Genomic DNA, 16,794 nt, shown 5'->3' on the forward strand with positions numbered 1-16,794 from the left:
ATACAAATTTTTCGATATTTTATTGTTTCGGCAGCGCTTAATTGTAATTCATTTAACATGTCAGCGAGTAACACATTATTTTTGGTTGCCAACATTTTAGGCGTATTTTTGGATGCCTCAACTTTTTTGCTATTTATAAAAGTAGACTTTTCCATTAAGAGATTCTCATTACATTTCCGGAAATCTTTTTAATAACATAAATGGAAATACACATTACGTGTTGATGGAAATGAAATGGTTCTATACATAAGCATTGGGCAGATTACAAACAATCTCTAGATACAACTTCCAAAATATTGATTTTATGAATAAAGTAAGAAAGAAATTTCTCTTTAATAATTGTGAATTCTATTGCATATCCAGGAGAGATATTAAATTGTACGGTCGTGAGATCTCGACCATAATTTCCTGATTTATAGAATTTAACATTATGAAAGGATGTACATCATGAGTCTATACACCATGACGTCTAAACTGGCAAATAGATGTCCGAGCGATGCAATTGAAGGAAGTTCTGGCAATGAACATTTAAGACACTGCTAAAGCTCTTTTATAAGATCAAGTTGAAGCCGTCAGCATGTGACATCCAATCGTCATCTTAATGTTTATTTGCGGAGCCATCAATATTTATGTCACTCGGGATGCCTGGATGCTGTAGAAATTTAATAAACACAAATCCTGTAAGAGCTTTTGATTAGATAAAAGATCCGTTTTCTGGGATTTTTCCTGTTCCAGTTATGACTATTTGTTTGAAACACATTTCATATCCAATACTAATTCAATACATGTGTAGAATCAAGAACTTATCCTCGAGTTTTATTTAAATCTAGGAATTAGATTCAATGTTGATTTGTTTCATTCATTTAGATCAATTGTGATACAAGTTGGATACAAGGCTCCCTGGAGATGTCGGATGAAATTGGCTCTATCAATGTCTTTGTCAATAGCTTTATTCCTTGAGTTCTTGGAATGCTTCAATTGGTTGCAGGGTCAATGATGGAATGCATACAGTATATACTCAATTAGGAGTCGTTCTCGTATTACGTATTACATACAAGGAGGCCCATTGCCGCATTTAGAATTCGTCGGAAGCTGGATCTGTCTTTAGATAACTTCTGCCAGTTTTGAATTCCAAGCACTTTTCTGATTTTTGATCTGAGCGAAGATTTTTAAATTTTGATAAATCAGTTATTGTAAAAAAAGGAATTGAAGACGATTCTTGACGTCATGTAATAAGTGAATGACCTCTTGGTAGGATGGCTGTTCTTGAATCTCTGTTATTTTCTCATTTTGTTGCTTCTTCTATTTCATTCTATGATATTTTAACTCTTGACCTCCTACTTGACTCGCACTTCTTCCTACATACATAGCCAGTAAATTCTAAGAACATGTTTTTGGGAGAACGGCAATTCCCCCAAACAGAAATCATTGATCAAGAAGCTTAAATAGCTTTTTTACAGATAATCCAACAAAAAAATTGAATAATATTTGAATAAACCTCAAAGCAAAAAATTCATAGAATTCACAAAATCCTTAAGGAAATGTTCAAGAATGTGAAGTCACGTAGCTACATTCTGAAATTTAAAAGTTTTTTCTAAGAAAATTCGATTTAAATTTTTTTATGAAAGAAATTGAGTCTGATTGTTCCACAAAAAGAGCTTTCAACAAACTTCCATTCTGGTAAGCCAGTGTTGAACAGGCTTTTTTGTGGTATGGTACATCTTGGCGGTAAGCCACAGTCTCTGGCCTATGAAAATTCCAAAAAATCAGCTTCTCACTTGTATGCCGTGGCTCAAAGTTTGAACAACACTGCAACAAGCATTTCAATGTAAAAAGTAAGACTATAGCTATAAAATTACTTCATTTATTCTCGTCAAATTGTCACTTTGATACCCCATTGTGCATTTAAAATCAGTTCATATTTACACTATCGCTTCCACATTATGAATAAAGAACGGGATTCAATTTGCATGTTAATTAGCTGCTATTTTATATAATAATTATTCGTAGAAAAAAGTGACCTCAGTCAAGAGCACGGTACACATAATTAAAAATTGTACAGAGTCCATCAACAAGTAACAATTCAGAAATTATAATTATTATTGTTATTATCATACAACAACAACACAGACATACAGTAAATTGTTTGTGTTGCTGCTTCAAAGTGCTGTGTGGTTACATAAACACCTGATGTTTTTTTTTCAATTTTTAAGTTTTATTTTCAATACAACTTTATATAAAAAATTCATGATTATTTCACTTTGCGCTGAATGAACAGAAGAAGCAGTTATGGTCTGTGACGTCAGAAGTGGCTTAAAAAATCAACAAAACAGCATTAAAAGTGGTAATTTTGTTAATTGTGACAAGCATTTTTTGGATGTTAAACTTTTCACTTTACAGCGGTTTCAATTGTGCTGCATGCCTTAAATTATGCATTATTTACAAATTGGATTGCAGTTTTTATTATCAAGCATCTCGTCTTCATCTTCCTTCATGTTTGCATCACGTCTCATCACGTGAATGTGATATTGAACTTGATACTTATTCAAATGCTCACATTCACACACAGACATGGAAAGAAAATGAAGAAGAAATGCTTAATAAATAAAAAACTTTAAACCAAAACATTCAACAATTTAAAGCTGTAGGAAAAAGATGAAAACAAGTTTCACTTTAGTAATGTTTTAGCTTCGGTATCGTTAAGTTATCTCAGTTAGTGACGGAGAATACAAGCCTCAATTTAACAATGTATCAATTAGATTATTCTGATGCTATTTTGCTTTATTATTTGTTTGTTGCAAAGTATGATGAAAATCTTTTATTATCAAAACACAGCACGTAGCATGAAGGACTGTCATGATTAATTTTTTTCCATTTCTCTTCTATGTTATTGTAGAATTCTCCCAGCACTCGTCACATATTTTGCTGACAAGTTATTTAATATTAAAATCAAATTCAAGACACTGTCGGTGCTGAATGCCTGCATACAAAATATTAATATAAAATGGGCAGGTTATGAAATTGTAAGTCTCAAAAAAAAAAAATTCATGCGAAGACATAAAGGTGAAAAGTATGTGTGTTAAGCTGATGTTTTGTGATTCTCGCTGTTTTCTTTCCGTTTTACTTGTGTGTTGTTGCTTACTACTCAAGTTTTTAAGTCTGTGTTGTTTAAACTATGGACTTTAGTGTTGACTCAGTTGCATATTAATGAACAACTTTATTTTTTATTTACTATAAACAAAATATGTGAAATTCCACAACAATTTACATGAAAATGAAGAAAGTACTAAAAGGCTGAACATAACTTGATGGGAAATTATTTTTCATACATTTTCTATTTTTGTTATGGATATAAAGTTCTGTTTGGCGGGCGTGAAACATAACAATATTTTAGACAGAAGATTTTTCGGAGCTTTCTTATTCTTTACATGTACTGAACGGCCTTAAAGATTTGCTTTTTGGGGAAATACGCAGTAAAATTTTATTATTTTATCCATATGAGCTTGATATAAATATTTATTATGGGAAATAACGCGATATTCTAGTAATGTGATTTGGGAAATTGAGGAAGTTCTAGCAAAAAAAAATTCTTAAAGGGCAGAGGTGCTAAGTGATGATCTTGGTTTGTTGCAAATGCTAAACAACACTAATGAAATATTGCAACAATGACGCCGAAACAACAATATGCTTAAAGAGCAAAGTGTCACTCTAAATTGCGAAAACAATCAATAACAAAATGGCAGCAAATTTACGAATTTAGTCTAATTCGACTAACTTGATCACCACAAGTTGGTTATTAGATCTTCAATCGATTTTGGCACAAAGTTATAGTTACAAAAGCCTTTCGATCGATTAACCGATTTGTGCTATATAGTTTAAGATACATCTCGGCCCAACAATCCTATACTGCTAGTCTCACTTGGATTAAGCTCTAAATCTTTAAAAATCATTCACAGACAGAAAGCATCTAAACAAGAGTGTGTAGCATACGCTTACATAATAGCTGAAAACTACACAAAATGCTGTTTCTCTTCCGCATCTTGTGTAGCCGCATAGCATGTTCGGCACGTGTATTTCGGTACTTTGTTTGCTTACGTCTTAGCCGACTCCCTATGCTACATGTGCTAATGAATATTCTATGCAATTTTGTGATCATACTCTTGTCTATGTCTATAATTCGACTGTGTCTTGAGTACTATCTTACAACTCGAAAAGCTAAAAACCCTGCCAAAACCTTTGAACAAGTCTGGTAGCAGAAGAGCACTCTGATAGCCTTGAACGAAGAGTTCCATATAAAAAACTACTCTAACAGGCAAAGAGTATGCTTTCATGGAACCTTAAAGCGGTCTCTTTACCTCTTAGGGTTAGAATCAGCTGAGAGCTCTGCATCAAGTTCACAAATGATCCCCAATAAATATAGAATTTCAAGCCACATCTTACATTCTGATACAAAATTGTACAATCATAAAATCGAAGGAATGTTACACTCTAGACACTATCCTAAATATTTGGATAGAAACAATAAATTTTTCATAAATACTGAACTGTACTTGACTATCACAATAAAATGTTTATGCTCATACCTGCTATAACCACTGTAAACATATACACAATGTAAATAACCACTGCAATTCCTTGAAAGTGATAAAAATGTTTGACATAAATTGAAAAACTTTTTTGCATTTTATATGAAAATGTAAAATGCCACAAAATGTAAGTAAACTGTCAGCATAAAACCCCCGACAAAACAAAAAAAAAGTTCTTTTTATGTCATTAGACATCCTCATACACAATTGTTTATTTTATGCAATGAAACTGACTCAAATGTAATCAGCAACATGCATAGCAGAAGTAAAAGTAGAAAGCACTCGATTTCATGTCATGTAGACACAAGTAGACACACTACTGACCTTGCTTAATCGTGATAATTTTATAAATAATTCACAAAAACTTTTTTCATTTTGCCTGATGTCCTCAAACATTAGGTTATAGGTGAAATTGGACTAAAAAGTAAATTCATCAACAGTGAGTATAAAAAGCCACTGTGCGTAGACGTAGACGATGTCAAAATAAACCGCATACATGACGAGAATGCTAATCTTGAGGAACACGAGGTACAAGAGCATTTGAAGGTTGAAAATTGCGCAACAAGCAATGATAATAAAAATCGTAATGACATAGAAAATGTAAAATGGACAAGAGTCTATCAAGATGGTATTTTACGACTATTTGGACAGTATTTTCCACCGGTCATAATGATGACACTCAAGGTATGAATAGAAGCAAAAAAATCCCTTTCTTATTTATTCAAACAACCGGAAATGTCCCAAAAATCAACTTCTTGTACAATGGTAATAATTTATTCAATCCTTACTCAATCTTGCCTCTTTTTTTTTTAGTTCCTTGAAGTTCGCATCAAAAATTTATCAACAACCTTATTAAATCGAGACAAGGGTCCAATGATAAGCATCACAATACCCAACATCGAGCTACTTTTTGACGGATTTGTTGCGAGATACAAAAGAACTCTGTTAATATCACTTGCTCTTCAGCACATCAAAGTAAGTCCATTTTATATGACATGTATAGGAAAACGTACAATTTTTCATAATGATGCTTCATCTAGTCGAAATTTATTCCATATAATAAACAAAATCCTTCTCGTAAACCACGTGCGGCATGCTTGGCTGAGATAATATTCGACATAAACCTTAAATCGGAAATACTATGGCAGGATAAGCACCTTCTGTTCGAGGTATGTTAAACAACAAAAATATCTACATTGCTGTGAAAATGAATGATGGAATGAATGAACAGTAAAATTCCATTGAAAAAAAGCAGCAGCATTTTGCTGTCTTTTGATTTGAATGAAAATATTTTTTTTTGTGTGCTGGGGGGTCTGTCGGATGTAAATATCTGTTTGGAATGAAGGAAGCGGCTTTTGCTGTTTATCAGACACATTTTTGTTAGGTTTACATACGCAATTTGTTGTTTAGGGGAAGTAAAAGATCGAAAATACAAAAATTTTTTGAGATAGAATCAAGTTCAGGAAGTTGAATTTAGGGCGGATTGATTTTTGAGACTTGAACCTGTGAGGCATAATTTGTGCAGATGATGATTAATCCGGAACACTGTCGGTATGTTAAGTACTCGAGCGACGCAAGTGAAGAAGGCTCCGTCAGTGAATTTTTGAGGCTCCGGTTGATTAACTGGTATCCGTCTTGACATGGCAGTCATATGGATATGTCGCTCAGACAACTAACTTGATGCTCAGTTTGAACTCAATTGCCACAATATGGCTTTCTGTCATATGCAAAACATGGATTTTTCAAGTTCAACCTCTTGTTCTTGGATGAGAAAAAGCCTTGCTATGCTTCATTTAGCAGTCATTTATGAGACATACAATTCTTGAAGTATAGGTCGAAATGCCTCAAATTTTGTATTTCAAAGTCGGTTAAAGTCGACTAAATTCCATGTAAAATTCAAGTCAACTTGAATTTTAAGTTTCAAGCTCTTTTCAACTTCAAGTTCTATTTCAAAGTAAGGCTTCACGGTGCCAATACCAACAATTCCCGATCTCGATCTCAATATTTATCTGCTCTAGTTTAGAGTCAATTAGAATGACGTTTGAACTCGATACGGATTCCTTCATTTACTTTATGTCGCTATGCTACCTGCCAACAACTCATCAAGGACATATCTTGATGTAGAATTTAAAATCTAAGAAAAAAATCCACAATATTGTCAGAATCAGTTAAAAGTACTTCTGAATTTCATTCACTTGACAAACATTATTCGCAATTTTGATTAAAAATAAAAAAAAAGTAATCACAAAAGCTCAGATAAGATGATTTTTGAGACTGAACGAGTTGTTAGAAGGATTGTTTAGCCATAAAATAAATTCTCGTTTATCGTTCATAAAATAATTTTTCGTACAATTTTTTACATCCCTCAAGGCATATAAATTCCTTACGATATGCTATTGTGATAGCATTGCTCTGCTTCATTTGTGCTGCTTTTATTTTCATGCGAATCTCAAGTGTTATTCCTCATTAAATTTTAATTTAATTTTTTTGAGATTTTTAACTTTTGTAAGGAAATGTTTGGGTTTGTAAAATATTTGCTTATTAGCATATCCTTTCCAACGCAGTATTTTCGGGAAATCTACTGAACTGAATGGATTTTGAATGATTTATTCATGAATCATGACTGTCTTAATCATGAAAATGTCTTAAGTGCATTTTTGATTCAATGTCTTTTAAAGATTTCGGTTAAAGCTCTTTTATTAATATCAAATTTGAAGCTGCCTCCGTGAGGTTGGCATATAGAGTTGGCTTTTATTTCGTGCTAACTCGAGTGATACAAATGAAGGAGGCTCTGTAACCCCGAGTTGACAAAAACTCATTATAACTAGATGATTGAAAGTTAGTGTCAGGTTGAAGTCCAATTTGAACGTATTTTTGTACACTACCGCACCCTATTTCGCACATTCGGATGCCATATATAGGAAGCGACATTCAAATGATGTTAACAATCGACGGACTTACTTCACTGACCGTACAGATCAATTGTAATCCATGACCTTCCATAGATTTCGTCTAAAACTAGCTCTATCGTTGGTTACTGCTTGTCAATTCCCGATTTCAATTAAAAAACTGTCACTAAATAATAAAAAAGCTTTGACTAAGCCTCAATAGCTTCATTGCCTTTTCCCCAATTTCTTCATTTGTGTCGCTCGGGGTAAATTCCTTTCTCATCAAGAAGAGTCAAAAGAGCGGAAATTAACAAAATGATTAAAGACAAACAGCAAGAAAAAGTCGTGAATTTTAAGGAAATCCGAATAAAATATAGCTTAAAGCAAACATGGGGTAGCTGTGCTTTGATGTTTCGATGGAAAAAAATATCTTTAACCCATTTTCTTAATGAAACTTAAACAATTGAATTTCAAGTTGACTGAACTCAATTTAAAGATATTGAGCATTATTAACAGAAGCTTCTTAAACGTTAAATTATGCGCCTTTATTTTTTTCACATCGATGAGCGCATTGATAGCAATTTAAATTGACATTTCGAATAATAAGAATATATTGTCAAAAAAACAAACGAGTTATTAGGTTTTTACATTAAATATAAAGAATTTCTTGCTTATTTCGTGAATAAAATCTCAAAAAAAAGTTCCCATGGCAAAATGTTATTTAAATTCAGAACGAAATGTCAATCATTTCATAATTTATCAACATAGAATTGAACAATAAGAAATGAATTTGACAAGAAAAGGAAGTTAAAAATGTAAATTTACAATATTGATTCCATTGTGGTTCAATTATTCAAATAAGAATCCTATTAAATCTATAATTTATCTTTTTTAACCTAATTTATCCATAATCTTAACGTAAGTCAAAGTGGCTCGGTGGCTAAAGGGTTTAGCACTTTGACACATAATTATTGCTGATCCAGCAGTCATGGGTTCGTGACTAGGCAGGAGAGTATTTTTCAAATGTCCTTTTTCGAATCATATGAAGTGGAAATGCGGTTTACAGCCTAACTTGGAAACCTAATTGACTCGAATCCCATCCCAAACTGAGGGCAGAGGTCCGAAGTACCTTCACTTGTGAAACAATTCTTAGCCGCGAACCAACCAGCCATCATGAATACGAAATAGAGTTCCTTGAATTCACGGATCACCGAGAGTTCACAAATCTGCGGATTCACGGTTTCCATTTGATCCAATAAACAAGCTTTAGTGGATCCATCAAAGCTCCATATCAGAGCCTTCTCTACATGTGTCTCTCTCAGGCTTGATTGCTTATCTTAATCATGTATGCTCAATAAATTTTTCAAAAGATTTTTTTATCATGCAATGTGCTTGTTTGCAAGGAAATTTTTTAAGCATCACTGTTTCATTTTTCATTCATTAAAAAGCACACGAGTGAAAATATCTTCCGATGGGATTAGTCACGATTTCTTGTTTCATGTGCTTAAATCAACATAAAGTGCACATTTTTATCATACAGAGATTAAAGAAAAATCATCATCTAAAAGGATGAGAAGTTGTTATCGAGGTACACAAAACTGAGTGGCACAATGGGGTGAATAGTCGTTAAAATTGGCAGTCGTGGTACCATCAGGGCCATAGCTCGAAGTCGATTCGGATTTTGTATGGAGTCGATTTTTCCATACAAAATCTGAACCAACTGCGAGGCCAGACTCAGGGCAACTTCACATTTTACCTTTTATACGGCGTCGATGCGGTGCCTTAGTAAACATATTGTGCTGTTCAGGAAGAACACTATCTTATTGTAGATTACGACTGTGCTTTTTAATTGATTACATTTTCTTCTAAAACCATATGTTTGCTGATGTGTGTATAAATCGCACAAACAGATCCTCCAGCAACATATGCTTTAAACTATGTATGTGTGTTGAAATGATACCCTTAACCTTATTGTATATAAAAGTAGAAGAAGATTTAATATATTTCAATTTATTTCTTTTTTTTCTCATGTAACAACAAAATATGTATGCTGTAGAGTCAGTCGGTATCCTTATGCAACACTCAAATCACGTTTTACGGGGGACTATTTGATATTATTGAGCACGAAATGCTACATACCAAAGGAGGATTGTCAACGATAGAAAATTCAAAATCAAACAACAAATTAGAGTTAGTGCCAATGGCAGTCACATCTAAAGGAAATGAACATTCATCCATGGAGAAATTAATTGATGCAATAACGCCACACACCGTTGCACTTCATGTGGAACAAGTTGAGGTGAAGTCACTCGATAAACATTCATCATTCCATTATCATTTATTACTACAAAACATTGATGTAACAGTACATCCTAAACATGGACATGAAGCTATAACCAAACTATCAAACTTAAGGATTTACACGCCAAACCAAGAAGTTTTATTTTTAAAGGAACTAACACTTGAAACACGACAAGATGGAAAGGAAATTAAAACAATTATGATAGTTGAAACTTTAGACATCATATATAATCATGAAGACATTTATGGATGGTTTTTGAAAATATTTACAGCTGGCATGAAGTCTAGTCGAAGAGAATTGATTATAAAAGCAATTGAAATGGGAAATCAAAGAATGATTGAGTTTTATCATTCAGAATTTGTACAGAATATATTCAAAGAAATAATTCTTCAACAGAACATTGAGATGCGACATATATCTATATTATTGGAACTAGATGATCAAATTTCATCAATAATTGCAAAAAAAATTCGATTTAGACTGACTCAATTGAATGATAAATTTCGAAATTTTCCATATGCTGATTACACAATGGATTTATTATTTAAGAATAGACATTGGAAGGTTGATATGGATTCGGATACAATGTGTTGGTTTATGGGATCTAAAAATCCATACAGCAATAAAACTGAAACTAAACAAGCTCATGAACGTGGGTGTGCACTGTATCTTGGTAATACATTTACTAGGATATCAAGCGATAGATTTAAAGACGCCATTAAATTCAATTTTCGTGCGAATACATTTCGTGTTGAATATAGTTATAAATTTACAAAATTTGTTGAAGAAACTGCAAGGTCATGTAAATCATTCACTAAATTATTCAGTCAATTGAAAAAGAAGGATATTGTTAATGACAATAAGATTAATTCAAGTGAAAATTTAACTCTCAAATTAGAGGAATTTTTAGATAAAATTTCCATTAATTTTAAAATTGTTGATTTTTCATCCTTTTTCATCAATCGACATGACGTTTGCATATTTGTAAATATCTCAACACTTTCATCGACTGAGAATCTCAGTTATCTCTTTGACATGTTAAAGGTCTCGACGATAGATTATAGGAAATATGATGGATTATGTGATCTATCGGATATAACAAATACTTATATCAGCACGAGTCTACTTAAAGTTAATTTAGAAAAATCACAACAATATCAACTTTGTGTGGATTTTGCTGAAAAATTCGAATGTTCATGGAATGCACACTTTATAAGACACTCGCTGTCAATTGTTCGTGATTTTCGTAGATTTAAGGCAAACATTGAGGAAGCATTAGAGATAAAAACAGTCAATACACAAATTACAATACCTAGCTCATTACCACTTGGGTTTGACATTAAGAAACTCAGAAATATAAGTGTTAAGCATACAGATGTAAACATAGATAAATTAATGTACCTAATTAATGAATTGTCAGGGGAAAAGTTATGTTTTTACAACTACTTCTAACTTATTCTTATTGTTATAAAATTTTAATGCTAACATTTTCTGTTCACAAATTTAAAATGTTTTGTGGATTCGAAAATTGAGGTAGGTTGGGGTGTTATGTAGTTTTTAAGAAGTTTAACGTTATATCGAGCAGAACATTGCATTAATAAGATCTGAAAGTATTTTTCGAGAGATTTTAAGAGCGTTTCATTGATTGAGCTACTCAATAAAAAGGTTTAATGGAGTCTCGGTTTCAATAACCCTAGCATGCAAGGAACGTGTTCTCATGAGCAGAATAAACTGAAATCAGGTTCTCTAGTACAATCAACTAGTACTTTTAAGTAGAGTACGCTTTTGAGAGCAGTTTCATTGCCTAGTATGGTGAATTCTAGTGACCGAGACTAAAATGAAATTTCCTGAAGGTTTTGAAAAATCCCAAGATTGGAATCTGAAATCTCGGTCTCGACATCGAGTACCCCTACTTGATCCTTGACCCGAATTGACTCGACTCCAATGTGAAGGCGCCTCCACTAAAGTCCGGACTTCAAAAATCCTGCCAACTCTAAATCGAACCCTAAAATCCGAGAAAAACCTCAGTTTCTCCCCTGTTTTAGGGTGTAGCTTATTTTAAACAAGAGCTTTGAGTAGACTGAGACAATCAACTCGAACCAATCACTTGAACTAATTTAAAATTAATAGAAATCTTCCAATTTTCAATTATAATTACCTCATATAAAATACTAGAGTACAATCTCATCCAGCATAACGGGTAGAATGCAAAATTTTCATGATTTTACATAAAATAGTCAGTATAGTATCATCTCGATGAAGCTCGTCTTAAATTCGAGTTCAACAAAATTCTACAAAAATTCTATCTCGATAAATATTTACAAGCTTATAATTGTCATCTCATAACATTTTTGCATAGATTTTTTACATAGAAAAAAAATAATTCCTTGACAGCAATATGCAGCTCGATATAAAGCTTAACTTGTACACACTTCGTACGATGCAAGACACGAGAAGTGTTTGTGATAAAATATATAAGGAAAAATTGTTACCATCATAAATATTTGACTTTTTAATATTATGTGTAAATTTGTGTAGGATAATTTAATACGTGGAATAATAAAAATTTAGAAGCTTAATAATAAAAGCGAATCTGTGAGGGAAACAAAATATATTTTTTTTCTTATTTTTAAGGAGCTTTTTATAAAGAGAATATCAATAATCTCTCTAGACAACAATAAGAAGAAGACATAAATATTTAATAATAAAGAAAATATTGTGAATGAATCGATAAAAAAATCATTCAATTTCTTAAACTGTTTATTGCTTTATTCTGAGACAGTGGTGGACAACCTGTGTGTCACGACATGCAGTGTTGAGCAACATTTTATATTTTGCGGCATACCTTGGTGGACGCTTCAAATCTCACGAGCCATTCGGTTAAAGGCTTTTTAACGACACACTAGTGTATCGCGGCACACAGGTTGTCCACCACTGCATTTTTGCATTTTTTGGAAATGTCATGAACCGAATGCCCTGTTCTGTTTCTGTCAAGCCTCACCACCAAGGCGTGTCGCAAAAAACTCAAGGTTGCCCACCCCTACCCTATAATGTCTTTCTTTTCCAGAAGATTAAATGATATCGTATCATCCAATGTCCATAATCGAATGCTGTAAAAATTTTTTCACCATAAATTATCTCATCAGATAAAGCATCGGTTTTTTACTTCGTCACGTAATGGAGAAAGCTCTGCATCATCATAATTCAATTACATATCTTATATCAGGCATTGAATAAAAATTCTATATCAAGCTACTTTCATCTTCAAAAAGACCCTTACAACTTCCTCTTGTTCTTTTTGCCTTTTGTATGTAGGCTTTTTTAATACCAAAATTCTCATTTTGATGTCAGCCTCTTAAGCACATTTTAGGAATTTTATTGTATAAATTGCGCAAACCACTTGAGTTTTGTCTGTGAATTTGATTACTTATTATTTAAAATCTTTTATCTAGTTTTTGCACTCAATTGTGGTTTGAGATGTCTCGAAAAGTTATTGTTCCTTACCAATATTTCTCAACAAGTGGTTCAATGGCTTATTTGAATTTTATTGGCTTTCTATAAATACAAGTTCATCAATTTGTTGCAGTGTTGTTTATACTGTGTGACGCGGCACGCCTTGGTGCATGGAAACGACCGAAACCACACACTACGTGCAGCTCATGGCATTTTAAAGCATTTTTGGTAACACTCTAGTGCAGTGTTATTCAAACTGTGTGTCGTGTCACACTAGTGTCATGAATAACGTGTCACATACGGTTTTGGCTGTTGCATGTCACCAAAGTGTGCCGCAACACAACGCTGCTCTACTGAACCACTTAACACATGTTGTCCACCACTGATTTATTGGATTATGTGTGAAAAATTGCAATTTTCCTCAACCTACGCGCAAAATATTGATGAATCGCGTAACCAGAATATCCTCACTCGTCAACTTTTTCATATGAACATTAAGTCTTTTCCTCATAAAAAGTCTCAAAAATTAAAGAAAAATTGTCATGCAGTGAAATCTACTTCTCTGGTTACGATGCTGAGCTGAAAGAGCTTAATATAAAGGCTGTTTGAAGGATTATATGATTATGAGTTATCAACAGAAAATATCTTTGGATTTGAATGCAAGAACTTCTATTTTGTAAGGATTACGTGTTGTATATTTAAATCTCATCAATTTAATTGGCTTATTTAATGGCTTAATGTCATGCTTCTTATTAAGGAAATTTATATTGAGATATCCGGGAGACGCAAATGAAGAAGGCACTGTCATGGAGCGTCAAAGCTATTTTATTAATTAAGCCTTAGCTGCCAAATTTAAGTTACTTCAATTTGGTGTTAAAATAGAGCTTTAATATAGCTTCAAAAGATCCTTGGCGGAACCTTCTTCATTTCTGTCGCTCGGGATACGATATATGATGCTTTGTCATTGTGATACAAATAGAATTGCTATGGTTGCCTATAAAAATTTGTTTTCAGAACACTTGAAAGAGCTTTTTTTCAATCTTGTTCCTACGTGAAATTTCTTACTGGTTTTTCAGTTGTTTTGTCTTCTTTTGTTCCTTTTTCCTTAAAGTTTTTGTATTTTATTGATCTTTTGAATGTCGGAAATGTCATGTGTAATGATTGAGAGAGATCGACCTCTGGTGAGAATTGAACTTGAGTTTGCACAAAAGAAGATTACCGGTATCCGGGCTGTTGCTAAACCACTTGGTCGCTGAGGTCTTAGTCTCGCTCTGGCAGATCAACTTTCTTGATATCCCAAGATATCAAAAGTGTGTCTTTGGAGAATTTGCCAAAGCACTTGGATAAATGTTTGTACAAAGGTCAAATTTGAATTAAATCATTTCAAAATTTATGAATTTTCTTAAGTTGACTCTTTGGCTGATCAATTTATGAAATTGACTTAATATGCTACTTGACTAATATATTAGTGCATTATTAAGTTAATTAATTTGTACTGTAATTTGGATGACAATATGAGATTTATCAAAGTGAAACACTTGATTCCATTCACTTCCCATTTTAAGAGTTAGTCCTATCAAATGTCAATTAATTAAAATTATTGATATCTTCTCAAGTATTAAGTTGTTTAATAATAAATCAATTTCTTTGAAGATTTGATTTTATTGGAAACGACTTAAATATCTAAAATGGTGAAATAAATACTTCGTATTATAAAATACTTTTAAATTTGCTGTAAAACGAAAATTAAATCAAATCACTGCATCTTTTTCATCACATATAATATGAAAATGTATCCTGGGAATTTCAAAACCTACACGTGAGTGACAAAATTGGATAAAAGCAGGAATTCTATCAAAAAAATTTAAAAGAATGCTTAAAATTGCTGTTTTATTAACAAGGATTAAGTTAGGTTAAGAGAGCTTATCCATGGCGATTAAGTGAGTTCGTTCATTCAATAATTACACTTTGTATTCAAACTAGCAAAAAGTATCAGAAAATCAATAAATTTTTCCAAGAATCAATTCAAGAAGTTCCAATAAAAAATCAATTTTACCTTAAAAATTCTGTTTTCATCACTTTTTTGTCAATAAAATACTTTTTCTATTGTACACTGAAGGACTGTCCAGAAATGAATTAAGAAGAAATAAAGCAATTTTGTGATAAAAAATAACAATTTCAAATATTGATCATTTTCTCATGTTTTCCACTTCAGTTAATTCCTTATAAAGTAAGAAATATCAGTGGAAACAATGTTATTGATAAGAGATGAAAACAAGATTGAATTGGATATAAAAAGAATTTAATTTACCAATTATAAAGTTTGAGATTTGTTCCAAATTTGTTCAACAAAAAACGGCAGTTTTTTGACAATATTTTTTTTTTTTTTATTGACGTCTGTTTTGTGCTGTTTGATATTCGACATGATTTTACATTTTACCTGAATTTTCAGAACTTTTCATCAGTTTTCCCAATAAAGCTCGGTTCTCGGTTCTCGGTCGCAATTTCATGTTCGTCCTCAGTGTCTTGAACTTGTCGAAACTGAAAGATTTCAAGAGAAATAAAAAGCAACTCCAAATTCCTTCTAAACTCCTTCACAAATTAAATTGTCTCAAATTTTAAAAATAAAGTGCCTTTTGACTTTGTAATAGATAATTATCTAAAAACACGCGAAAAATTATATTAATTAACATTTCCATAGAAACATCAACACCAACGCAAATAAATTAGGATCACATAAGCACAACAATAAAAGCAAGTTTTGTTAAATTTGATTTTCACGTGCTTGCAATTTATTTATGTCTTATTTTTAGTTAAATAAACAGAATTTTGTTTGTTTTTGAAAATTAAATGAAGGCAGATTTTTTTAATTGTTTCAAAAACCTTGTTATTTCACCCTTAATCAAATCACGTAATTTGATATTGTAGAATCAACTCTTGGAGCACAAAAAGTTATTTTTATTGGCAATTTGATAACAAAACTTTTTCGAAAATCTCTCAAAATGATAAAGATGAGAATGAGAGTCAGCATAAATCCTCTCTTGAAGCTTTTCAAGTAGAAAATGAGAGTTGTCTTCCACTTACTTTCATCTTACAACCGCGAATTGAAATTTCTTTAAATAATATGGAAAATTATTCTTAAAATTTCTAAAATAAATTTGTGACCTTTATTTCCTTGTGGGTTAGTAAGGGTTCTATTTTATGCAATGCTAATTAGGCAGTTCAGATATGGCCTTCATGAATCATTCTCTATGCATTCATTATATGATGACTAGAATAAAACCTCACCAAGCATGGTGGGAAAATTTAAAAACGGACAGAATGACAGAACGACAAAAAAGAACGATGCAATGACACAAAGACACAGAGACACATTGCATGAAAGATTCTGCAGAGTGACTTAATGAAAAAATAACAGTGACGCAAAATGAAAAAATGACACAATGACACAATGACTCATTGACACAAAAACTCTGAGATACAATGTCAGAATGACACAATGACATAATGACCGAATGAAAAAATTAAAGAATGATGCAATGACACACAGGCAAAGAGACAGAAC

The 16,794-nt window shown here is 32.3% G+C and overlaps 1 protein-coding gene across 2 annotated transcripts; it reads left to right on the forward strand.

Moving 5' to 3' along the window:
• The first annotated feature begins 2,694 nt into the window (after positions 1-2,694).
• On the forward strand, positions 2,695-12,251 carry LOC139101089 (protein hobbit-like). Of its 2 annotated transcripts, XM_070653964.1 has the most exons (6): positions 2,695-2,802; positions 2,897-3,023; positions 4,986-5,270; positions 5,400-5,561; positions 5,627-5,755; positions 9,531-12,251. In XM_070653964.1, the coding sequence occupies exons 1-6, from the start codon at positions 2,747-2,749 to the stop codon at positions 11,226-11,228; spliced, it is 2,457 nt and encodes an 818-aa protein (XP_070510065.1). In that variant the 5' UTR covers positions 2,695-2,746; the 3' UTR covers positions 11,229-12,251. The 2 variants fall into 2 exon arrangements, with proteins under 2 accessions (XP_070510065.1, XP_070510066.1); XM_070653965.1 differs by lacking the exons at positions 2,695-2,802; positions 2,897-3,023 and adding an exon at positions 3,211-4,713.
• The last annotated feature ends 4,543 nt before the right edge of the window (positions 12,252-16,794 follow it).

Source organism: Chironomus tepperi, unplaced genomic scaffold (genome assembly GCF_022539635.2).
Source record: "Chironomus tepperi strain 1889 unplaced genomic scaffold, CSIRO-AGI_Ctep_v1 contig_74, whole genome shotgun sequence".
Lineage (NCBI taxonomy): Eukaryota > Metazoa > Arthropoda > Insecta > Diptera > Chironomidae > Chironomus > Chironomus tepperi.

What these genes read in the sequence shown, in the direction of transcription:
- LOC139101089 (XM_070653964.1), top strand. Translation starts at nt 2,747, where the DNA reads ATGTATCAATTAGATTATTCTGATGCTATTTTGCTTTATTATTTGTTT. An exon ending in AATGGGCAGGTTATGAAATT is followed by an intron (nt 3,024 to 4,985) that starts GTAAGTCTCAAA and finishes CTCAAACATTAG; the next exon opens with GTTATAGGTGAAATTGGACT. An exon ending in TCATAATGATGACACTCAAG is followed by an intron (nt 5,271 to 5,399) that starts GTATGAATAGAA and finishes TTTTTTTTTTAG; the next exon opens with TTCCTTGAAGTTCGCATCAA.